This window comes from Bubalus kerabau, chromosome 9 (genome assembly GCF_029407905.1).
Source record: "Bubalus kerabau isolate K-KA32 ecotype Philippines breed swamp buffalo chromosome 9, PCC_UOA_SB_1v2, whole genome shotgun sequence".
Taxonomy (NCBI): domain Eukaryota; kingdom Metazoa; phylum Chordata; class Mammalia; order Artiodactyla; family Bovidae; genus Bubalus; species Bubalus kerabau.
This window is the reverse complement of record NC_073632.1, coordinates 87,746,329-87,772,745: the sequence shown is the minus strand read 5'-3', so window position 1 is coordinate 87,772,745 and position 26,417 is coordinate 87,746,329. Positions and strand designations below refer to the sequence as shown.

Sequence of the window (26,417 nt, the reverse complement as noted above, 5' to 3'; positions counted from 1 at the left end):
TATATAAACAGAGTGACAACATACAGCCTTGATGTATTCCTTTCCCAATTTGGAACCAGTTTGTTGTTCTGTGTCCAGTTTTTCCTATTGCTTCTTGATCTGCATACAGACTTCTCAGGAGGCAGGAAAGGTGGTCTGCTACTCCCATCTCTTGAAGAATTTTCCAGTTTGTTGGGATCCAAACAGTCAAAGGCTTTGGTAGTCAATGAAGCAGAAGTAGATGTTTTTCTGGAATTCTCTTGCTTCTTCTATGCTCTAGTGGATGTTGACAATTTGATTTCTGGTTCCTCTGCCTTTTCTAAATCCAGCTTGAACATCTGGAAGTTCTTGGTTCATGAACTGTGAAACCTAGCCTGGAGAATTTAGAGCATTACCTTGCTAGCGTGTGACATGAGTGCAATTGTGTGGCAGTTTGAGCATTCTTTGGCATTGCCTTTCTTTGGGATTGGAATAAAAACTGACCTTTTCCAGTCCTGTGGCCACTGCTGAGTTTTCCAAATTTGCTGGCATATTGAGTGCAGCACTTTCACAGCATCATCCTTTAGGATTTGAAATAGCTCAGCTGGAATTCCATCACCTCCACTAGCTTTGTTCGTTGTGATGCTTGCTCAGGCCCACTTGACTTCACATTCCAGGATGTCTAGCTCTAGGTGAGTGATCACACCACTGTGGTTATCTGGGTCATGAAGATCTTTTTTTGCATAATTCTTTCATGTATTCTTGCCACGTCTTACTATCTTCTGCTTCTGTTAGGGCTACATCGTTTCTGTCCTTTATTGTGCCCATCTTTGCATGAAATGTTCCCTTGGTATCTTTACTTTTCTTGAAGAGATCTCTAGTCTTTCCCACTCTTTTGTTTTCTTTTCATTGATCACTTAGGAAGGTTTTCTTATCTCTCCTTGCTATTCTTTGGAACTCTGGATTCAGATGTGTACCTTTCCTTTTCTCCTTTGCCTTTTGCGTCTCTTCTTTTCTCAGCTATTTGTAAGGCCTCCTCTCTGCTATAAAAGGTAAAGGATTTAGCCACTTACACTCTTTCCTTCTTTCTTACCCTGTCTCCTCCTAAATTTATTATTTTTTTTTTCAAATTGCTTAGTTGCTTACTTCTGTCTTCTCATTTCATCAACTCTAGAAAAAAATTCAACATTTTACTTTTGAACACTCCCCCTAAATAGAGCCTTCTTTTATTCCACCTTTCAACCTCTTAAAATACCTCTCTCTACCTTCAACTTGTCAGTGTTGATTCATATTCTGTCTTGAATAAAATACTGTTTGTGATAAGCCTATGCCATTTCAAGGAGAATGTTCTTTGTGTCCAAGTCAAACAAAATCCCTTTTCTTATATTTCATAATTCTATTATTGTTCAAAATCATGGCATATTTCAGTTTGCTTCTTACTTGAAATTTCTTGTACAATTTAAAATATTTTCTTGGATATTTTCGTTCTTCTTGGCAGACAAATTCTATGGCTTCTTATCCATTTCTTTCACATTCTATAGCTTTTTATTGTATATATTGCATGGAATCCACTTCAGTTTTCTTAAAAGGGGGGGGGGCTTTGATTTTCTAATTTTAGAGCAACTGCTTTTCAAGCCTATGGAAAAGTTGTCAACGGAATTTTTTCTGTTAGGTGACATAAGATTAATTCCACCATTTCTTATATCTCTCACTTCTTTTCTTGGTTATCACTCTTCTCTTGATGGAGTATATCCTCTGGTAACTTCTTTAGAAATGGTATGTGGTAGGTGAAACTTCAGAATCCTTACATATTTAACAATATTTATTCTGCATTCATACCTGATAGTTTGGTTGGGTAAGATGGCAGACTTAGCATATGTAATTTTTTCTTCTGAAACCATATTAAAATGATAAGGTAAAACAAAAGGAAATAAATCCTAAAATGGAAGGAAAAGCAGTGAAGTCAAAGAGTGTAAAAACTGGAACAGGTAACTGACAAGAGATTTAAAGAAATTTCTAGAAAACTAGAAATTAAATGGAGGTATGCTGTTAGATGGCCTTCCCTGATGGTTCAGACAGTAAAGAATCTGCCTGTAATGCAGAAGACTTGGGTTTGATCCTTACGTCAGGAAGATCTCCTGGAGAAGGGAATGACAACCCATTTCAGTATCCTCGCCTGGAGAATTCCATGGACAGAGGAGACTGGTGGGCTACAGTCCATGGAGTTGCAAGCAGTCATACACAACTGAGTGGCTAACATACATGCTATTAGATAAGAGTGGAAAAACATTCCAACTCAAAGTATGTTTATAGGAGGCCTTTATGTGGAGCTTACCTAGAGAAACTTCAGAGATGGTCTAGCTATATGAGGAGTGGGGTTAGGGGTCTTTACCCCATCAGTCTAACCTTCCTCACTCTATTACCCTCTGCATACATGCACATCCTTAGCCCTACTGCATTCCCATCTCTCACATGACACTCTAGGTTAAAAAGATAGAGAATGTCTCTCTAAAATCATGGAATTAACCTCCTAGATGGAGCTAGGACTGACAAGGTATGTGTGGTACACCCCTTGCCATTCCCCTCCAAGAAAAAAATCTTTTCATCCATGGCTGAGATGCAGGAGGAAGCTGAATAGCCTGTTTTCACAAGCGAGAACAGAAAAATCAAGTGGGAAAACAAACCTGCAGACATAACATCAGGGGAAATTCAATGATAGCTACTGAAAGTAACCAATCAAGGTCTTCATCTTACATATAAAAGGACTAATCTCATCAGACATATGAAGAAAATTCTGAAAAAGACTAAATTAAACAAACAGAACACCCAAGTTGTTCTGTTTCTTTCCAGAAAAGCTAGAAAGATTGGAATTAATAAACTCATCACTTAGCCTATGAACCAATCAGTCAAAATGACAATCCTCAGAGACTTCTATCTTCAACTATGGTTAGTTTCTCTCTTCTTAGATAATCTACTAACTCAGTGCAGGTAAAGAAGATTGTAATCAAATCACGAGGTGATCTTGAACTGAACTAACAGAAGCTTCCACGATAGCTTTGGTTACATGTTTATATCACTATATCCAGCAGTACCTAAAAAAAGGAATTGTTTAAAAAAAAAAAAGGGGGTGGGGAATGCCTCTGGATTTAAATATTTTTGATCTAAGAAATAATCTTGGTTTATTGGAGAATTTGGTGAATAAAGACATTTAAAGAAGTGTAGTTCAAATTACCTAGACATTCAAATGCAGCCATCCCAAGATAAAAGCACAAAACAATGACCCCAAATAGGAGATACACTATACTTCATAAAATAGCTGACTTACCCTGGGAAACTGTACTGAAGAGTGCAGGATCAATGGCCGGAATAGTCTGTGGAGTAGGCTGGATAGTGTTACTTGTTACACCTGCAAATCAGAAAACCACAAATGAGTACAGAAGTGTTACACCCTCAATCCTCTTAATTATATACTAGGAAAGCACTCAGAGGATCATGGAAGAATCTCATTACTTCACTTAATTACTTTCCTGAAATCTCAATGAACTGTAATTTGATATACATCTTATTTGATGTTGGAGGCTGGTATAGGAAATAGGTAGAAAAATATATTTTGAGCATTTACATAGATGTGTTATGAGGCAATATATATTCCTATTATATATTTTGCATTTTCTATCACATCTACTTCTTCAAGGTGCTTCTCAATAAAGCTTTCCATATATCTGTAGAAGTAACAGATTCTCTTCCTACCTTTTAATTTCTTAAATAATTGAATAATTTTGAGGACAAGATAGGATATAATTATGATTTAGTTTAACTTATGGAATGAGTCCCATTTCATCTCTGTCAATGAAATTTGAAAATTATATATTACAATTTTCCAGTTTATATGTTTTTAAGATAATATTTTACATACCGAAGAAGCAATTATTTATGACTTCCTATTAGAACTTGTCATGACTATCATATTCAGTGGATAACTAGCATTCTTGATTAATGCTAAGTAATATACTAAAGACTATTAATCATCTAAAAAATTAACATAAACTGTTGAAACTTCCAAAGAGTTTCAATTAACAAAAATTATTCAATTAACAAGATGATTCAATCAACAAGAAAGCAAATGAAGAAGAAAAGCTGACTACTCTCAATCAACAGACTCAAAAGGAAAGCAGGATTCTTCTGCCCCAAGCTAAGAGGTTCAATCTGAATAGGCAATGTGTAGTAGGGGGCTTCCCAGGTGGCTCAGTAGTAAAGAATCTGACTGCCAAGCAGCAGATGAGAGTTTGATCCCTGGGTTGGGAAGATTCCCGGGAGAAGGAAATGACAACCCATTCCAGTATTCTTGCCCGGAAAGTTCCATGGACAGAGGAGCCTGGCTTGCTATATGCTATAACCCATGGGGTTGCAAACAGTCAGACTATAACTTAGTGACTAAACAGCAGTAGCGTGAAGTAGGAAAGACACTAGGACAACAAGAAAGGAACGGGAGAGAGCGGAAATAAATTGGAAAGTTTTTAGGGGCAATGAGAGTTCTAGAGCTATGGTTTGACTTAAATTCTCAAATATATTCTGCAGGTACGAATTTTACTTGAAGGACTTCTTGACTTTGAAGGACCTTATTTCCCACGCAAAGAGTCGGACATGCCTGAGTGACTGATCTGATCTGATCTGATTATTTTCCACCCAAAGGAAAAACAGTTTAAATATATACTATTTTATATCATTCAATTTTGTTTTGGCAAACTAGTTTCACTTTCACAGCCTTGGTGCTATTTTTATTAAGTCATACAAATCTTGCTTTTTAACTAAAAATGGAACAAAAATTTCCAAAGGGGTATGGATGAAAAGTACAAATTTTAAATAGCCAAAAACCAAACAAATAAACAAACAAACCCCAAAAAAAGGGTGGAAAAAAGTGAAAAGCTTATCTCTCATTCTATTCCACTTGAGGGCTATCACTAGTTTCTAGGGCACCCTTCTAGTCACACAAAAATATGCGTGTTTTCAGATTAGTGTATGCATGTAATAATAAAGAAATGTACTTTGCTAAGAAATCTGTGTTCTTGCCTAAATCAAAATCTTCTGGTCAAACTTCTCACTCTGTGGAGAAGGCATACTTCAGCATATGTGTTATTAATATATTAAGATTTTGCTAATGGTAATATGTCTGCATACTGTACTGTTCTGTGCATTTTTCACGTAATATGCCTTAGCAATAATTTCAGATTAAAATATATAAATCTGCCTTGTTCTTTTTAATGGGTATATATAGTGGTGTTCCATTACATACATGAACACACATTTTATAATGCTATCCATCACTGAGGACATTTAGGTTGTTTCCAATCTTCTGCTATAGCTAATACTAGCAAACAATCTTATATAGTGTATACATATATGTATGAATTTATTTATAGGAAAAATTATATAACTGCAAAGTCAAGAGACATACAAATTTAAATTGACCAACAACTATGTTTTGCTTGATTTAAAAAAATGCTAACAAAATATGTGTATGTGTGTGTGCATAGCAGTTCAGTCCTGTCCAACTCTTTTCAGCCCCAGGGACTATAGCCCACCAGGCTCCTCTGTCCATGGAATTTTCCAGGCAAGAATACTGTGGGTTGCCATTTCCTCCTCCATGGGATCTTCCTGACCCAGGGATCAAACCCATGTCTCCTGGGTCTCCTGCACTGACAGGTGAGTCTTTACCACTGTGCCACCTGGGAAGGCTCTAACAAAATTTATTAAGTTATAAACATATGACATAATTCTCCCATAAGACTTGAACTTTCAAAGGCAAATAATTACACAAAATAATTTTTTTTTTTAACTTAGAATGCAAGATTTGACAGGGCTGTTTAGAAACTACCTAGTGAAGTCCAGGCAGTTGAAGCAGCTGAGCATAAAAACAAAGGTAGGTGACTACATATATTTTTCACACAGATCTTTAGGAAAAAAAGAGTAAGTTGACAACTCTTCAGATAATCTGGATATCAATGTCACTTCTTACTAAGTAATTTGTGTTTCTGAGTATATTAAAATCCTCCTAACAAACCTCTTTCTCTATGGAGAAGGCAAGGTTTCCTTGGTCAGCATCCTGCATTAATTTTTAAATGCTTTCTTGCACATCTCCAGATTATTAAGTAGGCAATATTACTTAACAAGAACAAAAGAGAATTTACAGAGATAATCTATTATGTATTATGTGTGTGTGTGTTAAGCTGCTTCAGTCATATCCTACTCTTTGTGACTCCATGGACTGTAGACTGCCGGGCTTGTCTGTCCATGGGATTCTCCAGGTAAGAATACTGGAGTTGGTTGCCATTTCCTCCTCCAGGGGATCTTCTGGACACTGGGATCGAACCTGCATCTCTTATGTCTCCTGCATTGGCATGTGGGTTTTATACCACAAGCGTCACCTGGGAAGACCATTATGCATTATAATAAAATTTTATTTGAGTGATACTAAAAAAAGAAAACCCCACAAATAGTCTGCATTTATTAAGAACTCTGATCAGAGTCATTCAACCAAAGCTTGAACTGACAGTATAGGCTGCTCAACAAGTCTTATGCAGCAGTGAGAAGACATAGCTTCTCATCTGTCTCCATGTACAGGGACCAAGGCCTATGTTCTTGGCAGTTACCATGACATGTTCCTGTGGGGGCCTAGCACAGAGGCTCAACTAAGTGTATAAATACCAGTTAAATCAGTAAGAATGGTTTTTAGTTTATGTTAATTTATCTTTTTAAAATGCCCTAAGCTACTTATTTTTCCTTCTTACCTCAATTTGTAAAGGTTTCATTTGTTATTTTGCAAACTGGTGGTAGCCCGTTATACTACAATATGTTGGAGTGATGTCACCATAAAAACAATCCTGGGGAGGGCAGAAGTGTGTTGGAAATTTCTATCACTTGACAAAAAGGAAATGTTAACAAGTAACTTCTGGCTAATTTTTTTTAGCAGATGGTTTTTACATAGCCTATTTGATGAGATTATATACACTTAAAAATTAAATACTTTATGACTTCTAATTAAGTACTAAATTGTTCTCCTGACTGCATGGTGTGGGAATTCTAGAAAAAGAGAAATGAGTGTTGGTAAGAAAACTCAAGAAGATGATGCAAGAAGTATAATTAAACAGAACCCTAAATGGCAGTAACATTTGAAGAGGCAGTGAAAGAGAAAGACATGATAACTACGAGGAACACTGTAAGCAAATGCAGGAACACTGGGTTGAGTAAACTTCAGAATAATCACGGAAAATAGCGCTGACAGAAACAGTCAGGCCAGAGTACAAAACACTTTGAAGGCTGGACAGCAGAGCTCAAATGCAGTCCTTCTGTCACTTAAAAGAACAACAATAAAAGAGCTAAGTTTTTGATCTAGATATGAGGTGAGCTGCCTTTATAATTAAAGGGTTTGCATTAATTCTAAACTAATTTTTCATCTATTTAGACTTACTACTGAGATGTTCTTCCTCAATATTTACAGACTGTAGAAAGCATATTTCAAGAGAAGGAAAAAACGGTAGGCTGTATGACCTGTATCTGATAGTACACAGCGGTAAAAGCACAAAGAGCCAAACACTTGGCTGTTTAATCACTAAACCCGCCCTCCTTGCACCCTCTTTGCTTTTCTGTGGAAGAACTAAACACTGTATATTAGTACATACTATTCTTTGCAGCTATCTTAAGGATTTCCCTTTGATAAAAGTACATCCTGGACCTTTATATGAGAGAAAGTAAATCATTCTTGAAGTGAGTAAGAGGGGAAACATCTGCTGTATTTATAAACTGAAAATGTTATTTCATTTTCTATTGGGTAACCATGAACTAATTTTTTAAAACTGTTTTAAATGTAATAGAAAAATTTGCCAGCGAACAGGTGATTTCCATATCTAAGCCAGTCTTAAGGAGAAAAATATTATGAGAAATGTAGGTTTTAATCTGATAGAACTTTAGTTTTTCAGAGGAAGGGAAATAGAAGGGAGGTGACAAAAACATGAAATCCGAAAGACTTGGGTTCAAATTCTAGGACTGTCACTTATTAGTTATGCTAGTATGTATATTTTTTCAGGATAATGGCTTTTCTTTAGTTTGAAAATTAGGGATAGCACTATCTAATATAGTTCTGTTAGCATAAGTTTATGAAATAGCCACAATAATTATTTAAGTCTGTAAGAACATATACCTGATGCCTTAAAGCAATTCTAAGATTTTCAATTTTATGCCTCATGCTAAAGAACATAAGTGGGGGAAAAAAAAATAAGGCTAATGCCACATTTAAATGGATTGAAATGAACTATTTATGCCAGAAAACTTCCTAAAATAAATAGAAGACTACTTCTTGATATCTATCTTTATGTCTGGATATTCTAAGCAGGAGTCTGTTAGTGTGAATATATGAAATTCATGTTCTATCACCTCCGTTGAACAAAAACAGACACATAGTTTGTGTCTGTTCTGTCCTATGAACCATTTTCATATGGTTCAACCTGTTACAACCCTCCTACTAGAAGTATACTTTCCATCTCATATGTTTGATTATAGACATCCTGTAAATATATAAAAATGGCAACCCACTCCAGTATTCTTGCCTAGGAAATCCCATGGACAAAGTCTGAGCCTGGTGGGTGACAGTCCATGGGATCACAAAGAGTGGGACAAGACTTAGCAATGGAGCACACACTGTAAATATATGCGTATATGCCTCTACCATAACGCTGCCCTAAGATACACTGAGCAACAATACCCTTAGTCAATCATTTTGTAAGGTCAACACCTAATCCACAACTGTGACACTTTTCCTGATTCACAAAATAATTTTAAGTATTCATTAACTTGCTATTAAATATCCTTTCTTTGGCACACAAATAGGAAGGAAGGTTATAAAAAAAGGAAGCTAATTTGCTGAACACTGATTTTGTGTTAGGCACAGTAATCAATTTTCATACTTTTTCCTCTTTAATAATTGAAACAACTATAAGAAGTATGATTAATTTCATTTTGAAAGAGGAAAAACCTAGAGAGAGAAAAGATGAGTAACAGCAGAGTTTGTGGTTTAACAAGGAGTAGAAACTAGTAACAAATACTATGTGATTCCCAAGTGCATTTTATTTTCACTTTGTCCTTCTGTGAGGATGATTGTGTTGGAGGCTCTAGGTCAGTGTTTAAACTTACTAGTATATTCGAGCAGTATTTATCGAAGGCAAATACATCTAAGTATGTAGCTGGTTTTGCTTAGTTCATTCTACAATGGAAATACTGAACATTCCTGAGAGATAATAAAATATTTAAAACAATGTTCCATGAAATTTTACTTACAAAACTAATGCAAATTGGTCTATTAATGCCATTACACAGACCATAACGCAATGAAAAGTCAGGCAGGGTAAAATTTAGAGAATGATGATACAAAAGAGATCAGCATTAAAACAACCATGTTCATCAATATGCTTAAGACAAAAATGTTTGTGGTATTTATAGATGATATGAAGTTGAAAGTTTTAAAATAGAAGGGAAGAGAAAAATAGGAGGGAAGAGACTAATCACACACCTACAGTGGTCAAAATAGAAAACTTAAATGTTGTTCAACTCATGCAAAATAACCTAAACAGTTTGGGTAAACAGAAGCTGAAAATCTGGAAGTCAATGAAGTAACGGTGAATAACAGAAATAGTAGAAAGCAAGGCTCAAAGGCAACTTTTATTCTATTAAACATTTTGAAATATATATTTTACTACCATAGATTACTCATAGGCTGAGATAAAAGTAAAAGTTTAAAAACAATTTTTGGAAAAAAATTTTATTAAAGCGTTATTTAAATTACGGTTTTAAATGCCCTTCTATTTGTAAGTAAAGGTGATTCTCTGTCAACAATACAAGGAAACAAACGAGTAGCTGTCTGCAACTTTAAACAATTTATCTACTGATACTGACTTATTCTTGGAGACTAGTTTTGTCAGATTCTTTTTTTCTATGAAAACAAGGTATATAGTACTAATTTTGGAGAAGGCAATGGCACCCCACTCCAGTACTCTTGCCTGGAAAATCCCATGGATGGAGGAGCCTGGTAGGCTTCAGACCATGGGGTTGCGAAGAGTCGGACACGACTGAGCGACTTCACTTTCACTTTTCCCTTTCATGCATTGGAGAAGGAAATGGCAACCCACTCCAGTGTTCTTGCCTGGAGAATCCCAGGGACGGGGGAGCCTGGTGGGCCGCCATCTACGGGGTCACACAGAGTAGGACACGACTGAAGCGACTTAGCAGCAGCAGTACTAATTTATTCAAAGAGTAGATATCACTTCTGTGGTTTATTTTTAGACATGTTTGTAATATTAAACAAACAAACCTGAAACCCCTCCTTTCACTTGTCTGTGCTACTGAGATTCTGTGCCTCAAAGCCAGCTCCTTCACCAATAACACCTATATTGAGGGTAGAGGCAGGGTCTTATGGAAATGAGTCAAGAGAAAAATGGATCTTGTGATCATAGTAGCAGTCTGACTGACACTCCTATAAATAAGACCCACTTACTTCAGTGCTTTTCTTGAACAACAGTGAAAAGGAAAGAAAGGGAGGGGAAGAAAAAGAAAAGGGAAACACACACGAACAGTACAGACACTATGTGGCCCGGTGGTGGTGGTGGTACAAGTTGTATCTGACTCTTCTGCAACCCCATGGACTTAGCTCACCAGCCTCCTCTGTCCATGGGATTTCCTATACTGGAGTGGGTTGCCATTTCTCCACGGGATATCCCAACCCAGGAATGGAACCTGGGTCTCCAGCTTGGCGGGCAGATTTTTAACCACTGAGCCACTGGGGACACTATATACATATAGACACTATAGACATAGACACTATACTTATTAATAAAATATATAGTAAATAGTAATCAATTACACGTAAGTATTCTGTCATTTTTTAAAAAAATTAAAATACAACTAGTATTAAAATTTCAATGAACACAATATTGTAAAGCAAATATCTTTCAATTTAAAAAATATATAAATTTAAAAAACGTCAGTGAAAAGGATTTTTTTTGTGGGTTCGAGTGGAATTTAAAGACCAATTCGTGCTTTAGGACCATCATTATGAGGCAAAAATAAGATAAGAGGAGCAGTTGTTATTTATGAAAGGAAGAGTTCAAACCAGTTAAGTTTCAACTTCCTACCTGTGCTGTGAGGCACTTCTGCTGGGGTATTAGCTGGAGCGTGGGCACCGGGGGGAATCTGGATTCCAGTATAGCCGCTCGATGGCATGTTGCTTGGGTCATATGTGGAAGATGACGGCTGAAGTGGCTGAGTGGGCAGAGAGGTGGCTCCAGCATCTTCATTTTCCTCAACATCTACTATATGATATACATGAAATGTTAAACGAGGTCCAGACAGTTCTTGATTTATGGTTTTGTCTTTTTTTTAAAATGGTAGTGTAAAAGTGATATGGTTTTGGTAGAAGCTATACTTTGAATTTTGATCTTTTCCCAGGCAGCGATAAGTGGTATAGTATTCTCTTTGATGCTGGGCAGTGGGAACCACAGCTTCCAGTCAGCCACAAGATCACAAAGGTAAACAACTGATACACTCACAACCATTCTCTTTTTCACTTTCAGTATACTAGTCAATAAATTACATGAGATACTCAACACTGTATTACAAAATAGACTTTGGGCTGGGCTAAGTGATGATGTTCAGTAAGGTAGGTTATAAAATGCATTTCAAATCATAGCTATTTCAAATTTATGATTGGTTTATCAGGATATTACCCCATTGTAAGTCGAGGAAATCTGTATTTTGAAATAAAAATGCCAAATATTCTTCTGATATACGAACATGACAGACCTTCAAGTGCAATTCTATTTAATACAGTTGATAAGCAGCTTCTCTTAAAATAATTGTTTTAATTTTTTCCTTTTCTTACAATACTTAGTTGTCCCTGGCAATATGAATAACATTTCTTTAAATTAATACTTTCCAACTCTGTAAAATCTACACATATATTATATTTTTCTTAAAAGTAAATTCTTTAAACTCATTCTTAAAATTTACAAAAAAAAAAAAAAAAAAGGACTTTTCAGCAAAACATACCACATTTATGCTTTCCCTAAGAGCTCTATTTTCTGACAGCTACCTTTTACTCAAGATTTATTGTTTACTAGCTATTAAATGATTACCTGTGTGTTTGTCATTCAACAAATTAATCAACAAAAACAAAGGAATGAAATTTCACATTGAGCTGTTTATGTAGAAAGGAGTAATAAGAGTTAGCCACTTTTGGGAATTTTACTAAGTGAACTTGTAGATGTTATATATAATAACATAATTTGTTCCCATATTAGAGAACTCTAACACAAACATCCTGGGAAGGAAAAAAAATAACAAACAACTTTTTAAAGATACTGGAGAGTGAACAAAGGACAGTTAGAGAGTTTGGATAGACATGCACACTCTGCTATATTTAAAATGGATAACTAACAAGGACCTACTGTGTAGCACAGGAACTCTGCTCAATGTTACGTGGTAGCCAAGATGGGAGGGGAGTATGGGGGAGAAGGGACACATGTACATGTATGGCTGAGACTCTTCCTTGTTCACATGAAATTATCTCAACATTGTTAATGAGCTCCACCCCAATACAAAATGTTACCAAAAAAAAAAAAAAAAGTTGGTAGAAATTAGAATGAAGATGAGCCTTGACAGAAGAAATCTCACCAGGGAAGGTTTGCTTTCATGTCGCTTTTCACCTGAGGGCACCCAAAAGTCTATGCAAAAAAAGGAGTTGCAGAGAAATGAGCCTTGAAATGCTTGTATGAACCTCAACTAAATACCTATATGGCCCTTGAATTATGCAGGCAGACTCAGGGAAGGGTCTAAGGAGCCCTGAAGAAAGCAACAGCCTTAAAGCTGAAACAAAAGAGGGGCAGTTTAGGCAAGTTAATTGTCTGCTAGAACAAGAATCAAGACTTTGCAAAGGAAGATAATTGAATGCAGAGCAGCTACAAAGGTTATCAATAACAAAAATTAGAGATATGGGGGGAGGAGAGAGGATAAAAATGTGACCAGAGGCAGGTGAAAAAGAGACACAGGAAAAGACCCTGATGTGACCCAGATATTGAAATTAGTGGAAAATAACTCTAAAGCAAATACTATAAATAAGTTCAAGGCCATGGAGAAAAATGTAGTCATAATGAATAAAAAAAAAAAAACACGAAGAAAAACTCAAAATTACCTGCATTAGTTTTTATTGCTGAAGCATAGGTTAATGTTGACCATTTAAAAAGAATACCATTTTGCAGATACTGAAAGCAAATGGATGTGAAAACTCAAGGGTTTGAATGTTAACAGATTCCCCTTCAGCTAAGCCTAAATTTTTCCTAGAATGCTTTTTTGTATCAATTGTATGACTTCCTTCTGTACTTTTAGACAATATGGTAATACAGTACTGTTCAAAAATAAGAATTTTTTTTTTTCTCTTCCTCTAAACTAACAAAGGTATAGCATTTATTTTTTGGCTGCACTGCACAGCATATACAATCTTAGTTCCCCAACCAGGGACGGAACACATGTCCCCTGCATTGGAAGCTCAGTGGAAGCTTCTACTGGACCATGAGGGAAGTTCCTAGTATCTATTATTTTTTACTAGCTTTACTAGACTTATAGAACAATAGAAAATTAGACTTTTATTAAACATAGTATCTTTTATACCTAGAATATCTTGTAAAATTTAATAATACAAGGAATACAATGCTACATTGAGAAAAAGAAAAATCAGTTTTAAAGAAAAGGTTTTGAATACATATTCAGATTTCATGACATCCTCTTTTAGACCCATAAGCCATTTCTAAGCAGACACTGTTAGATGTTATGACATTAACACCTAATTATGACACCAGGCCACATTTTAAATTATTTAATGTTGAAAAGTATATAGTGAAAATATTCTCTTTTATATTTTAAAGGATTATTAGTATTCTATAGCTAACAATTTTCTACTACCCAGAAGCTCTATAAAATGGAATGGAAATAATGAATAAAAACTACAAACTCAATTTAAGCTAATTTTTGGAAATTAAAACAAAAATTATATAGCATATATTTAATAATCTACAATATTATAGAGGACCTAAAATAACCATTTCAGAACAAAAGAGACCATGATAATGATCAAAATGTAACACTTCCTACTTTCAAGAGAAAATAAAATTTTTAAGATGAGAGAAGTCACTGATACTCAGAGTACATGAAAAACAAAATTGATCATTAGGTATTTCAATGTGTCTAGAATAACATCTCTGAAATACTACTGAAAAGTATAATGATATGTTTAAAACAATAAAGATATTTTCATTTTCTTTTTTTTAAGATATTTTCATTTTCAACGTATATTTAAGAATTGAGACATAAATCAAATGTCTGAAATTATGAATATTACATATCTTTTTACACGTACTACACATATGTGTATGTACCTTACTTAAAATAACAGAAGTGCCTCTGCTTCAGTTTCTAATCTAATACAATTAGTAAAGGTGAAGAAAGGCTGGTTCCATCTTTGCTTTTAATTCTTAAGTAATCCATTCTCCCTGGGTTATCCAATATTTAATTTAGCTTCACTTCTTCCTTTTAAACCGACAACTCCAAAATATCACTTTTAGCCTAGACCTTTCTTTTGAAATCTTGGGTAGAATATCTAATTGCTCTTGAACTTCTTCAAGGAGTAATCACATTAACATCTCACCAGAAACCAAACTGCTGGCCCTTGATCTTGGATTTTCCAGCCTCCATAACTGTGAGAAAATAAATACCCTTTGTTTAAGCTGTTCAGTCTATGGTACTTTGCTGCGGCAGCCCTAGCAGGCTAAGCCAACAGGAGACAGGAGGAGGAAATAAAGACGGTAAGGTAGGTTGGTGCCATATCATGGTGAGTCTTGCTTTTTAGGCTAAGGATCTCAGATCTTTTCTTTTGACAACTGGAAATGACTAGTTGTTCTGTACACAGCAGTACTGACATAAAACATTCTGACTATGGACAGCATTAAAGCAGGGAGAAAAGTTTGCAAAACATTCCAAAATATTAAATGAAAAAGTGAGAAATAAAGTTGTGGTGATAAACTTTAAAAAATCCAATTTCACTGTTGTGATGTAAATAAGCCCAAAACTTAATCATGCTTTAGAACAGTCAACTTTAAACACTTAATAACTTTAGTATTACAGTATACACGCTGCAGTGTTAGTAAAAAGAGCATAGGACTTAGAGTAAGAACTCCAGTTCTGGTTCCCTTCTCTGTGGGTCTATGAAATTTGGCCAGCTAAAACTTGAAACCTCAGTCTCCTCCTCTGCAAACAAGAATAACATTAAGTGTCAAAGATTTCTGAGGGTGTGCTATATATAAAAGGCTATCTAAAGATTAAACAAGTGTTCTTCAGAAATAGCAAAAAATTCACTTGAAATGCTGTATGAAAGCTTGCATCTCTAGAAGAGTTGCAAGAGTTTACATGTAGTAGCTACATGTATAGCTATAGTGCTGCTTTTTTTAACCGAATGGTATTATAAAATTCTCAATAGACCTCTTAAGTGAATGCATAAATAAGCCAACCAGCCAGATGCATCAATAGAACAGTGTATATATTACCAACTGTGTTAACAAAGTGAGGATATATATTCCTATTTACTAGTAATTTATAAAAAATAATTTCTATAAAGATATACAAAATACTAAAAAAATATTTACTTCTTTTGGTTTCAGTAGAATCTGGGATAATAAAGACTATGGTAGAAATGAGAAATTCACTCAATATTTTTTACATACTCTATTACAAACTTTGTAAAAGTATTATCTACCCCCCTTCCTCCTCCAAAACTCACCTTATTAAAAAATAAGTTTTCAGTTTTCTCTATGGATTGGAAACATTTTATAGATTACAAAAGGACTGCCTGTCCCATGTAGCAGTGAAATCTGATCAGATGCGGGAGAAAACCAAGCCATTCTGTTGTTGACACAAACAGATATTAGAGCAGTTTTGACTTAATTTTTCACTTGTCCCTAAGTTTATAATTTTACACCTGATTTTGGACCTGATGAAGGAAATAAAATGGTTTCCAAAAATTCTGAATAATAATATATTGAACAGTTGCGATTCCACTAAATCATTTCACTTATATAAATACATACCATTATCTTCTTCAATCCCAACAGGCCCTGCTTGAGGAGTCTCTCCATTCTTTAAACAATTATGAATATATGTTGCCTTCCACCTTGCATACTTTCTGTGTTTCACATTCTAAAAGAAATATTTTTATGTCAATGTTAGGCTGCAGTAAAGAAGTCAAATAAGACTATACAGTATGATGACCTATATCATACTTTCAGATAAAACCTATTTTTGCATGGTACAGCTCTGGAATATTCTGGCAATCTCCCCACCTCATCACTGGATTCTACCAACTGCCTGGGGCATGACAAACTTCGTGAAAAGGCATCTTCCTCAAGACACATAACTTGTTCTCTTTTAAGGTTTCATGTTTCAGAAAAGGACTACAATGGAACTATGGGAGTGTCCCGCTAACCAACTTGCAACTCTTAATGCGTAGGACAGAGATAGGTCAAATGGAATTTAAAATTAAATATAAAAGAAAACAATTTTCACTAAAGAGGGAAAAACTGATCTGTACAAATCTACAAAAACTAAGATGCTATAGTGGCCAAAGCAAACACATGAACAATTGACTGACAGCTAGGCAAACTTTACCTTTTAACTTGTGTTATTGAACCGCTCTAAATATCATTTACCTCAGTTCTAAAAAGGGGGAAATAATACATCACAGGGTCGCTGGAAAGAGAACTGGAAAATCAGTGAAAAACCTGCTAGTTACCTCTTCTTTCTTAAGACTTTTTCTATAGTCATGGATCAGTGGTATTGCTATCACCTGGGAGCCTGTTAGAAATGCACTCTCCAAGTCCAACTGAGACCCACTGAAGCAAAATCTGTACTCTATCAAGACACCCTTCCCCTCCTCTGGTGATTTGTATGTACAGGAAAGCTGGAGAGGGCACATGACTTTGTCATGTTGAAAACAACTGTAATTAGCCTGTTGTAAAGATCCATTAAGTCATCAATAACTACAAGTACTGCATACGGTCCAGATACTCAGTTGAGTACTCTGTAATGTGAGATTCTTTACATACTGCTATAGATAAGTGCGTCTCTGTAGTTAAAACTGTAAAGAATCTGCCTGCGATGCAGGAGACCCAGGTTCGATCCCTGGGTTGGAAAGATCCCCTGGAGAAGGGAATGGCAACCCACTCCAGTATTCTTGCCTGGACAATTCAGTGGACAGAAGAGCCTGGCGGGCTACAGTCCGTGGGGTCGCAAAGAGTCGAACATGACTGAGGGACTAACACCACACCACACCATCAACTGTGTCTGTGTACTCGGTTGCTCAGTCAGAAGAGACTCTTTGTGACCCTATGGACTGTAGTCCGCCGGGCCCCTCTGCCCATGGGATTTCCCGGCAGGAATACTGAAGTGGGTTGCTATTTCCTACTACAGGGGATCTTCCTGGCCAGGGATCAAATCTGACTGGCGTCTCCTGCATTGGCAGGCAAATTCTTTACCACTGTGCCACTTGGGAAGCCCTAGGTAAGTAGTATACAAAAACCTAAAAAAAAGTAACCCTCCAAATGACTGAACTTGCATATTTAATTTTTCTTCTCTTAATAATTATCTCATATATTCAATTCCTTAAAAAGTTCCATACTTTGATTCTCATTTTCTTCCAGGTACAATTATATTTTGCTCCACTTCACAAAGAAGCTTTTCAGACGCATCCATATTTAAAGTCTTCAGTGCTTTATCATTCAATTCACTCCATGGGATCTTTCCTGTTCTGTTCTCATTCTTGTCACTTACAATGTCCAAGAACCTGAATGTGCCCAAGTCTTTTAACGGCAGGGAGCCCACGCATGGCAGTCTCTACCTTACTTAATTTTAAGTAGTCAGTTCGACTGAAGAATTGCTCTTGCTAATGTCACCAAAAGCCTATTCCACACGCTAGTAAATCCAACCAACACTTTCGGGCATCATCTTACCAAACTTGTCAGCAGCATATTAAATATGAGACCATCCAAACTTTGTGAAACATTCTATTTCTGGCTTTTATGACACTATATTCTGTTTTCCCTAACATCTCCCTGGCTGCTAATCCTTTATCTGATCTCCAAATAACCCTAAGTACCCTGTCCAAGCAGAGACTGTAATTTGGTGGGCTAAATCAATGCTGACTCATACAATTTTAAATATGAATTATATTTTCCACATAATTCAATACTAGAAAAGGCACAGAAAATCCAAATTCTTAACTTCTTGTTTAAAAAATGGAAGATCTAATAACATTAGGGCCATATTTATTTGGTACTAATTATCCTAGTAGAGTTTATTTGGTACTAATTATCCTAGTAGAGTACCAAACAAGAAGTTAAGAATTTGGATTTTCTGTGCCTTTTCTAGTATTGAATTATGTGGAAAATATAATTCATATTTAAAACTGCATGAGTCAGTAGAGGCAAACCCTTTCAGATGATGCACCTATGTTCAGATTTGTCTGTTCTCTCTATACTACCACCCCACTCCCCCACCTCCTCTGTAGTTCACATACCCTTACAGTTGTCATTTATTATCTCACCGTGGGCTGTCTTCACCCATTGTACTTCCTGCCGGATTCCTGCAGGCCTCAGGACTCATGTCTTACAGCTTATTTTCTTACCTCTCCATACTCATTCTCATGGTTTTAAATACTACCTTCATCTTTATTCCTAAATTTATGTATCTAGCTAGAATTTGCTTCTGACAAATATCCAGTGACTACACCTGGATGTCTCATGTACAACTCAAAGTAACTTGTCCCCAACTGTTCTCTTGACTCGCTCCCCGCCCCGCCGCCCCCCAACTCCTTCCTCCACAGAATTTCATTCTCCCAGGTCAGAAGTCTTTGGGAATTAAGTTTTGCACCTTTCACTTACCCTGTGTCTCTCTACTGACTCCCTCATCTAATTTATCAGGACCCCAGTTGATTATGCTTCTGATAACTATCTAGAACTGGTCTTATCTCCCCATTTTCTCTGTAACAGCCCCTTAATCTGTCTCCTTTCTTGTATTCTTGCCTTATCCCCAGTACACCTCTATCATTCAGTCTTCAGAGTAGAATGATCTTTCAAGATATAAATCGATTCATGTCAGTTTTTTTAACGGCTTCCAGTGTACTTAAAATACAAAACAAACTTTAACTCTAGCTACAGATCCTACTTTACTTGGTTCCTGACTGTTCAATTTCCTCTAATGTTCTTATCTGTTCACTTGCCACCAACAAGCTACCCTGGCAGCTTTTTTTTCTGTTCCTAAACACATGGGTCCCACTGTATTCCCTCTGCCTTTTCCCCTTTTCTCACCTAGCTAACTCTTAAGCTCATTCTTCATATATCAGAATGAACATCATTTCCTCTGAAATATTCTCCTGATTTCCCCAAAATTTTCTCATATTTTAGAAAATATTATTTACCACAATTTAGTTACATTTTATATGTATGTTTATGAAGCCCCCTAGACCACAACAGGCATACTCTAAAATATAAGCTCTACAAAGGTAGGGTCTATGTCTGTCTGTTGTTAATGATACATTAAGCACTTAGTTTGGTGACTGGCATACAGTAGCTGCCCAACAAATATACGCATCTCAGATATATGATAGCTTAAATGATTAGGATGGCAGTTATTCTGTTTAATATACAGATTTATTATTTGTGGTGGCAAAGGAGAAGGCAATGGCACCCCACTTGCCTGGAAAATCCCATGGATGGAGGAGCCTGGTAGGCTGCAGTCCATGGGGTCGCTGAGGGTCTGACATGACTGAGCGATTTCACTTTCTCTTTTCACTTTCATGCATTGGAGAAGGAAATGGCAACCCACTCCACTGTTCTTGCCTGGAGAATCCCAGGGACAGGGGAGCCTGGTGGGCTGCCGTCTACGGGGTCGCACAGAGTCGGACATGACTGAAGAGACTTAGCAGCAGTAGCGGCAGTGACTACTAGGTTTAGGATGTTCAGTTAAATTTATCATATACTTAGGTAGAATGTTATGAAACATTCAGCGTTTGACTATTTTTGACATATAGAAATAGCATTATCATCTGGTTCAACTTTTTTCCCCCTCCACTCCCATTCTTTCAAAATAAGCAATGTGTGCTAAATAAAACATGGAGTTTCCTCATTAGTTTCACTGTTTCAAAATCCTGAACAATAGGGACTGAAGCTCTGCAAAGAGTGAATTCTTCCCATACTTAAAAGTCTCTAGGTTTGCATGTTTTCTTGAATTAAGTATCTGTAAAATAACATTATTTTAAAACTATTACTATTAACCTATACTTCAGCAAATAAGTCAATATATTATTTCTGTTTTTAGGGAACTAATCATCTTGTTATGGATATAGAATTAAAATATAAATGAGAATTACTATAAAAAATAGAGTAGTGAGGAAGTATCACAGATTTTCTTGGAGTAAGTAAAGCAAAGAGCTCCCTGAATGAAGGAAAAAAAAGGAATAAAGGATAAATGGTAAAGCAAAAAGTACTTCAGTTTGGTCCTGCAGGATGGATATGATGTGAAAAAACAGTAGAAAGCAATAAGACTATTCTATGGAGAAGTATGAGCAAAGTCAGAAAGGCAGAAACATACAAGGTGGACAGGGAACGAGGGAAAAGAAATAAATTTTTCCATGGGTATAAGATATATATTAAAGACTACTGGAATAAGTAAGCTAAATTCAAGATAGGATTAAAATCTTGGACAAAAATGTTTAGTCTATAGGTTATAAGTAGGGAAATCCACTAGACCATTCAGGTATGACCTAAATCAAATCCCTTACAATTATACAGTGGAAGTGACAAAGAGATTCAAGCAATTAGATCTGATAGACAGAGTGCCTGAAGAACTACGGATGGAGGTTCATGACACTGTAAACGAGGGAGTGACCAAGACCATCCCCAAGAAAAAGAAATGCAAAAAGGCAAAACGGTTGTCTGAGGATGTCTTATAAATAGCTGAGGAAAGAAGAGAAGCTAAAAGAAAAGGAGAAAAGAAAAGATATATCCATTCGAATGCAGAGTTCCAAAGAATAGCAAGGAGAAATAAGAAAGGTTTCCTCAGTGATCAATGCAAAGAAATACAGGAAAACAACAGAATGGGAAAGACTAGAGATCTCTTCAAGAAAATTAGAGATACCAAGGAAACATTTCAGGCAAAGATGGGCACAACAAATGACAGAAATGGTATGGACCTAACAGAAGCAGAAGGTATTAAGAAGATGTGGCAAGAATACACAGAACTGTACAAAAAAGATCTTCACAACCCAGATAATCATGATGGTGTGATCACTCACCTACAGCTAGCCATCCTGGAATGTGAAGTGAACTGTGCCTGAGGAAGCATCACTACGAACAAAGCTAGTGGAGGTGATGGAATTCCAGCTGAGCTATTTCAAATCCTAAAAGATGATGCTGTGAAAGTGCTGCACTCAATATGCCAGCAAATTTGGAAAACTCAGCAGTGGCCACAGGACTGGAAAAGATCAGCTTTCATTCCAATCCCAAAGAAAGACAATGCCAAAGAATGTTCAAACTACCACACAATTGCACTCATTTCACGCACTAGCAAAGTAATGCTCAAAATTTTCCAAGCTAGGCTTCAACAGTATGTGAACTGTGAACTTCCAGATGTTCAAGCTGGATTTAGAAAAGGCAGAGGAACCAGAGATCAAACTGCTAACATCCGTTGGATGACAGAAAAAGCAAGAGAATACCAGAAAAACATCTACTTCTGCTTTATTGACTATGCCAAAGCCTTTGTGTGGATCACAACAAACTGTGGAAAATTCAAGAGAAGGGAATATCAGACCACCTTACCTGCCTCCTGAGAAATCTGTATGCAGGTCAAGAAGCAACAGTTAGAACCAGACATGGAACAACAGACCGGTTCCAAATTGGGAAAGGAATACATCAAGGCTGTATATTGTCACCCTGCTTATTTAACTTATATGCAGAATACATCATGCAAAATGCTGGGCTGGATGAAGCACAAGCTGGAATCAAGACTGCAGGGAGAAGTACCAATGACCTCAGATATGTAGACAATGCCACCCTTATGGCAGAAATCAAAGAAGAACTAAAGAGCCTCTTGATGAAAGTGAAAGTGGAGAGTGAAAAAGCTGGCTTAAAACTCAACATTCAAAAAACTAAGATCATGGCATCTGGTCCCATCACTTCATGGCAATTAGATGGGGAAACAATGGAATCAGTGACAGACTTTATTTTTGGGGGCTCCAAAATCACTGCAGATGGTGATTGCAGCCATGAAATTAAAAGATGCTTGCTCCTGCAAAGAAAAGCTATGACCAACCTAGACAGCATATTAAAAAGCAGAGACATTACTTTGCCAACAAAGGTTCATCTAGTCAAGGCTATGGTTTTTCCAGTAGTCATGTATGGATGTGAGAGTTGGACTATAAAGAAAGCTGAGTGTCGAAGAACTGATGCTTTTGAAATGTGGTGTTGGAGAAAACTCTTAAAAGTCCCTTGGATTGGAAGAAGATCCAAGCAGTCAATCCTCAAGGAAATCAGTTCTAATTATTCACTGGAAGGACTGATGTTGAAACTGAAACTCTAGTACTTTGGCCATCTGATGTGAAGAGTTGACTCATATGAAAAGACCCTGATGCTGGGAAAGACTGAAGGCAGGAGGAGAAGGGGATGACAGAGGATGAGATGGTTGGATGGTATCACCGACTCAATGGACCTGAGTTTGAAAAAGCTCCGGGAGTTGGTGATGGACAGGGGAGCCTGGAGTGCTACAGTCCATGGGGTTGCAAAGTGTCTGACATGACTGAGCTACTGAACTAACTGTAGGTTATAAAGCACTTTCACATGTTGTCCCTTTAACTGGTCCTTACCATAACCATGAAATTTAAGCAGGTTACGTTTTATTCACACTAAGGCTCTGAGACATTAAAGCCTGAATCATTGTAAAATACAGATTAACCCAGCATTCGAAGCCTTCCACTTTATGGACATGGCTTAAGTCTCATTTCCTATCCTTACCCTCACTCCAATTGGGATTCTGTCTCATTTTCAGTCTTTTCTCATGCTATTCTTCCTCTCATGAGAGAGGTTTCCTCTTATGTCAAAAGTCTCCTCTTCTCTGAGGCTCATATTCCCATATGAGACACCTGATTCCCAGGAAGTCCACAGGTTATCTGGCATTTACTCAAGTCACTTACCATGCTAAGTGCTAGCGATAATGGGATGAACTGTTAGCCACATGCTTTGGAGTCCAATGTGAAAATCAGGCAATAACTCCCATCATTAAATGTGACGCCTGAATTATCTAAAGTCCATAATATTTTCTTCATGTTTTTCTCTTAGGAATCTATAATTCCCTCATCATAGAAATGAGGAAGTGGCATTACAAAAGTAAAATGACTTACCCAAGGCCACACTAGCAGTCAACTCAGCTATCCCATTTCAAGGTGCTCTGGTTAGCTACAATTAGCAAAATGCAATTTGCAATTTAGACAGGAATATATAAAATACAGAAAAATGGGCTTTTAAATAGTCAAAGGTTAGATACTTAATGTGTGTTTATACGGGACATATTTTGGTAAATACAGAGAATCACTTTGAAAGTAAATGAATAAATTGTTTAGGAGAGTTAAGTTACTTTCTTTTGGAATCTTTTTAAAATGAGACATATTTTCTTTGGCTTGAAATAATTTAAAATTGTCTAAAGACTTAGTTAAGCAAGTAGTATTGTAATGATTTTAAAAGGTTCCTTCATTCCTAATTTCATAGTATGAACAGTAGAGAGATATTTAAACCATCTTGGGTTCCTTCATTAGTATGTGAGATTTAAAAAATATTAGCCAGAAATGGGTTCGTTTTAATAAATACAGTAAAAAAAAATTCTTCCAAAGCAGATAAATCAATACAATAGTTTAATTTTTAATCCCCACTATTTCCAAGATGCCTCTAGAAACTGGTGCTTACAGTTTGAGCAGATTTTGGCAGTTGTAACGCAAAGCTAATTCACTTTTCAATTGTTTTAAAATAAAGGATGCTAAATATAAAACAATATTTGAAAAGGAGAATTTCAAGATGTTAATATTTTTGAAATCTTTTACCTCTTTTTGGCTGATTACAGACATCCTTTCAGAGAAATAGTAATAACCAAAAAAAAAAAAAAATTCTTTTTTTTTTTTAAACTTTTGTCCTTGGCCTTTAAGTTCCTGTTTTGTGATTAGGCTGATGAGTCGCTGACATCTCCAAATTTTGGCCACTGGAGTCAGCAGTGGTTAAACAAGAATTTTCATTTATTTTTAAATCACTTGTCCTTGCTATACTGAAGACTGATTGGTAGCAAACACCAATCATATGTTACAAGGGGGGTTCTCAAATCTGGTGCACACAAAAATCATATTAGGGTATAATAAAAAATAAACTCCTGGTCTAAACTATAGAAAATCTGATATAAATCATTCTCCACTAGGAAACCAAAAAGCCACTTTGAAAGAAAATGCTTTGTATTATCTGTCTACAATTGTTTCTCTTGAACCCATCCTATGCAAGTTTTATCTCCAGTATGCACTGGAATTGCTTTGTCAAGGTTGAGGATTACTCCTCTCTTGCTAAATTCAAAGCTTAAATGTCATCTTACTTGTTCCCACCAGCATGGAAAGTGGAGTACTTCGACCTCTTTGCAATTCCTTTACATTGGTTTCCTGGTTCGTAAGGTCTTTCGGTGTTCTTTGCCTTGCTAGGTGTTCCTTTTCAGTCCTTTACATGGATTTGATTCTTTCTCATCTCCAGGTGGGGAGTGCCACAGCATTCAGTTCTTGGACCAATTTTCAAAACTTTGACCTTGACTATCTCTTCCTGTCTAAAGGCTTTAAATACCATGCGACAACTCTCAAATTCATATCCTCTGCTCAGACCTCTCTTTTGAACGTCAGGATGTATAATTCAGCTCAGCACTTCACTTGTATATCTGATAGCTCAAAACACCAAAGGTTCAAAACTGATTTTAGATCTTCCTCTACCAAATTTGTTCCTCCACAAGTCAATAAATGCCTTGTTGTTTTTGTTGTTCAGGCCCAAAACTCTGAAGTTATTTTTAAGCCCCTGATTTCTCATATTCTACCAATGAATCTTTTAAATTCTGTCAGCTCTACATTCAAAATATATCTCGAGTCTAACCACTACTCATAATGCTTTCTATCGCAAATTCTGGTCTGAGCCACCGCTGCCCTCACTTTATTAATAATATACTGATAGGTCTCCCTACTTTCACCCTGTCCCTTATAATGTAATAATACTTTAAACACAGCAGTCAAATTCAATCAATTATGTTTGAACACCCTGCCCACCCCCTCACCTCCCTCCATTCCTCTCACTCTCGATTCAGCTACATTGTCTTTCTTGTTATGTCTTGAACTAAAATTTAATGGGTAACTCTGCTGTTCACAAATCTCGGCACTTTTTGTCTCTTCCTGGAACATCTGTATGATTCATTTCATTATCTTCTTCAGGGCTTCGTTTCCATGTTGTCTTCTTAGTGAGACCTTTCCCAAATACCTTATTTAAATTGAACTTCCTATCCCCACCATGAGAGACCTCCCATGATGTTTATCATCTGACACACTAAACGTTTATTTGCTTAATGTCTATCCTTACCAGAGAAATGTGATTCCTATGATGTCAGGGATTTAATCCACTGCTGTATTACTAGTGCCTAGAATGGTGTCTAGAATATAGTAGAGATTAGCAAATTTTGGTGAGTGAATGAATGGACAGCAGATTCTGGAATCCATGTTTTTTTAAAATCAAGTACCACAAATGATTCTGAAGCTGGTTGTCCTAGAATGGCATTTTGCTATGAATACATGTGAACGTTAAACTTGAATGCACAGGTTGACTTGCGCTTCCAAGGAAAAGTCAGGGGATAGGGTTAAGGGTATCCTTGAAACTCCCTAAGTTATATGCAAAAAAAGCAATACACATATGGATGGAAGATTGGTCACAGTTTTCATAACATTTCAAAGTAGTTAGCGACATGAAAGAAAGTAAAAATCTCTAACTTGGTGACAACATCACAGATAATACATTTGTACCCTTAGGCTCACAATTCTCCCAAGTATCAGTCAGTTCAGTCGCTCAGTCATGTCTGACTCTTTGCGACCCCACGGACTGCAGCATGCCAGGCCCCCCTGTCCATAACCAGCTCCCAGAGTTTACCCAAACTTATGTCCATTGAGTTGGTGATGCCAGCCAACCATCTCATCCTCTGTCATCCCCTTCTCCTCCCGCCTTCAATCTTTCCCAGCATCAGGGTTTTTTCAAATGAGTCAGCTCTTT

The 26,417-nt window shown here is 36.5% G+C and overlaps 1 protein-coding gene across 2 annotated transcripts in view; it reads right to left on the bottom strand.

Moving 5' to 3' along the window:
• VTA1 (vesicle trafficking 1) overlaps positions 1-26,417 on the bottom strand; it is a 70,732-nt gene that overhangs the window by 4,415 nt on the left and 39,900 nt on the right. Inside the window, exons 5-7 of one of the 2 annotated variants that reach the window (XM_055535774.1) lie at positions 16,137-16,245; positions 11,139-11,312; positions 3,284-3,364 (exon numbers count right to left, since the gene is read on the bottom strand). In XM_055535774.1, the coding sequence (XP_055391749.1) occupies positions 3,284-3,364; positions 11,139-11,312; positions 16,137-16,245 (364 nt within the window). Of the gene's footprint in view, positions 1-3,283; positions 3,365-11,138; positions 11,316-16,136; positions 16,246-26,417 lie in introns of both variants that reach the window. The other variant, XM_055535773.1, reaches the window with a different exon arrangement.